General features: G+C 33.1%; 1 protein-coding gene across 2 annotated transcripts in view; it reads left to right on the forward strand.

Moving 5' to 3' along the window:
* Nucleotides 1-6,979, forward strand: part of FBXO11 (F-box protein 11) — a 30,604-nt gene extending 23,625 nt beyond the window's left edge. For both annotated transcript variants that reach the window (XM_023173823.2, XM_023173824.2), the window contains exon 12: nt 1,511-6,979. In XM_023173823.2, coding sequence (XP_023029591.1) covers nt 1,511-1,640 — 130 coding nt within the window. In that variant the 3' untranslated portion in view covers nt 1,641-6,979. The remainder of the gene's footprint in view (nt 1-1,510) is intronic.
* Nucleotides 6,980-7,022: the final 43 nt, after the last annotated feature.

Consider the following 7,022-nt stretch of genomic DNA (forward strand, 5'->3'; position numbering starts at 1 on the left):
AGTGTTAAGTTTTTATTGAGCTGGTCTGATCATATCAATGCTGTCTTTAGCAAACTTTCTAGTGTTTTGTTCGTTTTGAGGGGACTGAACGATGTGGTCACCTTGATTACGCTGAAAAGAGCCTACTACGGATTATTTCGCTCAGTTATTTCTTATGGTATTCTCATTCGGGGTCATTCAAGTAACTCGATAAGTGTGTTTAGGTGCCAGAAATAGGCCATAAGAATTCTAACTAAAGCAGGTTACTAAGATCATTGTCGTCCTCTTTTTATTCAACTCGGCATTATACCACTTCCGTCACTGTATGTCTATAAAGTGATCCATGAAAATGTTGACAAATTTGATTAAAAAACGAGGTCCGCAAGTTTATTGAACCTGCCTAGACATAATCTGACAATCAGTCAAAGAAATTCACTGAACTTCAAATCTTTACTTTATAAATCTTTGAAATTATAAAACAACGATAAAAATAAAAACAACAATAAAAATTAATTGGCGCTCCGGGGCGACTTCATTGATTCCAGTGGCACGTTTGCTTTTTCAGCTGCAGGAAAACCCGGAAAAACCTGCAGCACCACATCATCTGAAGATCTTGATCTGCCAATGTCTTCTCTCTCATAAAATAAAATGTAGGGTGTCTCCAGAGGCTCCAATAGATTCAATACATCGCCAGAACACTTCGTGACACGACTATCGTCAAACTTAAACCAGGCCATTTCGTCTTTGACCAAGGCGTAATAGTGACCAAATTCAACGCCAGAACCACAGTGAACAATGACTGCATGAATATTATAATAGTGGTCTGCTAGATTGAAATGTTCATCTATTTCGAACCTTCGAGGTTCCGTCAGAGGTTGAGTCTTGTTTGAAGATCATCATAATTATATTCTTTACTTATATTTCATAGTAGATGAATTTTATCTCTTATCAAGGATTTATATATTTCTGACGTGCCATAAATGTACTGTATGTAAAATGATAAAATAAAGTAATGTACTTCTATTAGACATGAGGATCATATTTCCATCATTTGAGTAAATCACAGACAGGTATGAACAATGTTGGTTCAATAAAGATCTCGGCCTGAATAAGTTCAAATTGAAATAGAAAAATTACTTTTTGAGTAAATTTTTCTGCTCTTATAATGAATATTCCATTAATAATAATAATAATAATATTTATTTATCCTTTGAGACGTTAACATATAGGACATGTCAGTCCTATACGTTATTAATGACATTAGATAGATAGATAGATATGTTTATTTATCACTGAAGTTTTACAAGATACAGCATATAAACTTGTCTCCCTAAAACTTATCAGACTAGTCAGAATAAAGAATATTGAATTGAATATTGAATAAAGAATCATAATATATGGTATGTGTTTGTAAAGTTCTATTTAAGATTTTTGTTTAAAGTGGTTGGTTGAGTTTCTTATGATTTGTGTAAACAAATAATATGTATGGCACCAATAAATCTATCAATATCATCATTATTGTTTGTTGCAGATTTTTCTGCGACTGCGGTGCCGGCACTCTCACCAACCAGTGCCAGTTGCAAGGCGAGCCAACGCAAGACACTGACACGCTCTACGATTCAGCAGCCCCCATGGAATCGCACACGTTGATGGTTAACTAGAGACTGCAAGAACGCCGTATCTGTACCATTGTAATTCGTTGATTTGAAGATAGACGAGTGAGTGCGAAAACATTTTGTCGTGAATCGCCGGACTTGTTTATTTGAAATTCGGGGCGATATTCGCGAAAACGGGTGTGCACAAATCTATGGAAAAATGCGAGATAAGGACTGTCGCAAGGAGAAGGTTTTGTCGCCAAGGTAGGTTTTCGTACTCTACGATCCTTCTACGACCGCATACTCGCAGTACCGAATGAAGTATTAGGTGTTATCTCGTGTTTTTCGAAAATGGACGGAACTTTAAAATCTATCAGTGTTTGTTGTTGTGAAAATGCTTAGCAATATTGAGAAAAAAATGTTTACGCATAGCACGACTGAGGTTACACCAATTATAGGGTTAGACAATCAACACTTGCGCTTCCATATGTATTTTCTTTTAAATATTAATTTCCTGAACCGTTGTTTATTTGCATTGTTGCGTTCTTTCGTCTGCTACAAGTGACTTGGCGAGAGAAGAAGAAGACGTCTTTTATCGATACATTTATTTATTATTTTTTGTACTCCAACTGGTTTTGTCTATATTTTTTATATATATATATATAAAACCTTCGAATCTCATTAGCATAAGTTATCCGGCGATTCGCGTACCAATTGAGATGAAAGTAAATTTCACTCATCGTTCAGGGTGATCAAGAATCAAGTAGTTTTCAATAAATTGGTGGATGTAGCCGTTACTACGTGGTAAGAAATCATAATAAAGAAAAGAGAATTGAAACTTTCTGTTTTTTACCACTTTTATTTATAACTAACGTTACTGCAGTTTCGTCCTATAAGGATATTTTCAAAATTATACATTAAACTTTAATATATATGTATATATTAAATACATGTATATGTTTGAAAAAAAATCCTCAAAACATATCTAGGGGAAATCTTCTTGGAAATTAAACCACAATGCATAGAATATGGGAAGGAAACTGACTTTTTTATTTAAAATTCTCATTTTATATCCCGGATATCATTGATATGTAAAATTTTACGATAAAAAATATAATCATGTTGTCAAGTGACCCCTGAAGATCAATCGTGGTTATAACATATTTGTTCAAATAAAAGTTGGAGAATAAGGAGTGGTTTTAATCTTGGGTCAAGGTTATAGCTAACGTAAAGGCCGAGCAACTTTTTTTGAACCAGAACTTCTATTTTAGGCTCAGAAATCGTTAGAGCATCACATTCCATTTGAAAAAATGTAATTATGATCAAAATGTTGTGCGAAAGTCATTTGAAGATCAGTAAAATATTTTGTTTCAGTCCAGGAGAACTTATGGTGAATTGACTACTTTTTTCCAAAATGTCTAATGAATATTTCATGACGTTCAGATGACTTCCAGGACCCAAATACCAACTCTATTGAGGGGATCTGAAGTCGAAGTTTCTGTTTGAAAAAAAATTGTTCGATTTCATGATGTGAAGATCAAATCCAAGGCAACCAAATTTTCTATCTAAAATTTTTGCCAGAATCGTTTTTCACTTTTGGCTTCCCTTATGAAATATTTTGGATAATGAACTACAAGGTCTACTTTGCATATTATTAGCAGTAAATATTCAATATTTATTAGATTTTTTTCTTTCATTTCATAAAACTGTGACTTTTAATACTCCCAAAGAAGTATTCTGAAATTTTGACATTTTCATTGTGATATCAAATGCAAAACAAGCTCTTTACCCAAACACTAGAACTGAAATACTCTTCTCGACCCGCGTTTTACCAACTAAGAGTAACTAGAAAAAGGGTAATCACTAAAATACTTGAATTAGAAAGGTTCCAGGTCCTTCGTCACAACAGAAGGCGATAACTTACGTTGTTGGAACTACCACCAATTTTATGACATATAAAGTTGAAAATTTCTACTTGATTCTGCTCCACCTGCATTGAAATTATCTCGCAGTCGCTGGGTTCCCTTCACATTTTATTTGAATAGAAAAAACGCAACTCCTGTTAGTGTAAGTGCGGATGCTTGACACTCTTAACGATCAGTTGGTTGCTAGACGAATGCCGCGGCATTGGCAGTGCAGAACCTTAATTTTTTTACGATTGCTTTATGAACGAGCTAGAACTTGTACAGTTACTTATTGTTAGTATTTTGGATATTTTTTTCTGTTTAAGTTTATACTCTCTCATCTAGTTAATTGTTACAATATAGTTATTTTTTTAATTTTTATTTATTTTTATTTAGTGTTAGGGTGTAGCTGAAATGTTTCGTTTTGCTCAGTTTGTCCCGGATAATGAGGACTTTTTGAGGGATGGGGGGGACACGAATCGAAATTTGGTTTACCCTTTAGCAGTTTCAGCTGCGAAATTTTGCCATTTTTCAGATGTCATTGGTTGATTCCTAGCTGAAAATTTGAACGACTTCACCATTGGAAATTGTGTGATGTAGTCGTCAGTTGCAAGTGTATTTCTGGGTTTTCGTTGAAATTGGAGAAAGGGACTGTAGTATTACTATGGCCGAGTTGAAGTCTACACGTAGTATCAAATGTTATCAACAAAGTTTTTATGATCCATGATTCCTCTTCTAGGGCCTATAACAATTTTGAACAATATTATTGGCACTTCTTCTGTATGTTACCATGGTTTTCAATTTTGCTGAAAAAAAAACAATATTTTTTCTTTTTGATGTTTCGCAGACAAAAATCTATCATCAGAATATGTATAACAAATCTATGGGAAAACTGTCAGCAGCAAATGATTTTGAAGGTATTCCCAGCCAAGGAAACAGAAAGGTAGCAGTTGAAAATCCCTAAAAAAGATCACAAAAATTACTTCGTAAATATATTTATTCATTAGTCAAATTCTACTTTTTTGTAGTTAATGACAAGTCCTATGATACGTTTTTGGAATACGAGTTTTTTTTCTCAACTAGCCTTTCACTTTTTGATACCAGTCTATTTTGTATTCTTCAGGTGAATGTAAAATAAGCTCTAAAAAGTGGCAATTGTTTGTCTTTATATATGCACTGTTAAAAAATTAGTTTGAAATCAAAATATGTTTTATTACCCAAGATTTGAACATCTTTTTGGCAAAGTCTAGTAAAGTAAAACATGTATATGGGACATAAAATTAACAAATACAAGCTATAAAATAATGCTTACAGACGAGCTTCGTATATGGACAGAACAATATTAAACCCAGCTGAACAGATACAAATATAAGTACATGAATATTGAGTAAATGTAAATATATAATGCTATGTAATGAACATTGATAGCCATTTTGTGTTGATTTCAATAACTTGTTTACATAAAGCTATGTGCCAATTACTCAATAGAGCGTATAATTCGTCCGCACTATAATTAATGGGAAGGTGATTAAACAACTTCTTGTATGTTCGTGAGATGTTCTGTCAATTCAGGTTGTTTCACAAAATTGATTACTTGATATTGTACGTTGTATTCTAAGTTCATGATATGCGAAAAGCAAGACAAAAAATATTACTTTGAAATCAGATCCAAACCTTCAGATGAGGAATATGACTAGCGAATAGTAAGAAAATATGTAAAAAAGGGAAGAGCATACATTACAACTTGTTGCTTTTATAATTATAATAATAAATTGATTGGTGGGTTTATATTTAATATTTAACTGCTTACAGAAGGGTAAGAAAAAAAATCAATGATGTATATGTTATCATATTTATTATCCAAGATCTTGGGATCTCCCAAATAAATTTTCAGTCTCATAGTCCTATCTCTGATAGGACAGACAGGGTGAAAATTGTTACCTAGTTTTTTATAATGCTAGGAATTTATATAAGTTGCACATTTTTCTGCAAGCCAGTCTCCAATTTTCAAAGTCAATCCAAATAAATGGTTTCCATATTTAGAAAAATATGACAAAATATACAGGGTTCGGATCAATATCTTTGGTTATCTGTCTACGAAGATCATTGTTAGAGAAGATTTGGAAATTGACAAGCTCCAAGAATGTTTGGAAGGAAAACATTTACAAAGATTGTTAATTGTACTAGCTAGCTACATGTGGCTAACTAACAGCAATCTCCTTACATCCTGTATAGCGAATATAGCTTTAAAAGTTTGCCCGATGTACATATGAGCGAAAGAAAGGTTTGCGTGAGTATGAAGTGTAAGTAGTGTGTTTGAAGAATTGTTAATATAAAATATCAGTATTTATTATATTTGGTTTTCGTGAAACATGATAGCGCGACAGAATATCGACAATTGATTGATGCGGGGCATTTTCAATGTGTTGTAAATATTAAGCGTACATAAATAGTAACCCAGGGCTTCAGAAACTTCATGGTTCTTACCGAAAGCAGGCTGTTCACTTCAAGACATTTGTGAAAGACATTAATATTGATTTGTGATGTTGAAGAAAGTTTGTATGTTCCTTGGAAAGAATTTGATTTCTCATCTTTCACCAATATTCTGAATTCTCAGAATGTCATTCGTAACAGTAATTGGTTTGTGATTTATGAGCCTGCTCATAAATTTTGCGGTCCCTAGAGTGAACAGTCTGTCCAAAAAAAGCTATTTTAGATGTGCCCATCTGACAGGCCTGCACTGTTATATACATATACATAATTATAAATAGTTTAGGCGCAATAGGACATTTCGCAGTTCGTCAACCGGTGCCATATTCACCAACACGTTTGAAACTAGATAGAAAAATGTTTAAATAAATAGTTATAATGGTGTCGAGGTTGGAAATTTTTGTACGGTTTTCTTACTTCGAACACGAAGGGTGTGTTGACTAGTGGATTGTAGTGTTTTGTCGTTGTGGAATTTATTTGAGACCGAGTAATAGAGCTGAGGGGGTTATATTAGATTGAGGTGTACTCCATGGATTTTTTGTATATGACTAATAGCCTTCATCGAAAAGTGATTATTTTTTTAAAACTGGTTTATTGACTGAACTTTTTTCGGAATCGTTCTCAAATGAAGTTTTGAACCTAGATATCAATGTCTCTCAAGTTCTAATACTTGGTATTCTGATATGGAATTGTTTGTGTTGTAATGTGATTTTTGAATTTGTTGGTTGAGTTTCGTATTTTCATTCATTGTACAAAAAGTTATAACAGGCAACTATGGGTAGAAAATAAAAAAAATGAGGTGGACCTTACTTGGTTTCGATTCGACTGAAGTCTGTGTATATCATATTTGTAATATATTGTCCTTTTTCTATAATACTAATTCTACTGTTAAGATAGCTTAAGAATATTCATGTCAGGCTTCATAGATCTACTGACGAGGTCTTTTAGTATATAGGTAGCACTGTACTGTACTATGTACATTATATAAAAAATATATGGCTAAATATTTGACTGTTGTTTTTTTTTAATTCGTAAAATGAAGTTTTCATACCTG

This window comes from Leptinotarsa decemlineata, unplaced genomic scaffold (genome assembly GCF_025532065.1).
Source record: "Leptinotarsa decemlineata unplaced genomic scaffold, Ldec_3_MD MMD2_tig00026307_RagTag_RagTag, whole genome shotgun sequence".
NCBI classification, from domain to species: Eukaryota; Metazoa; Arthropoda; class Insecta; order Coleoptera; family Chrysomelidae; genus Leptinotarsa; species Leptinotarsa decemlineata.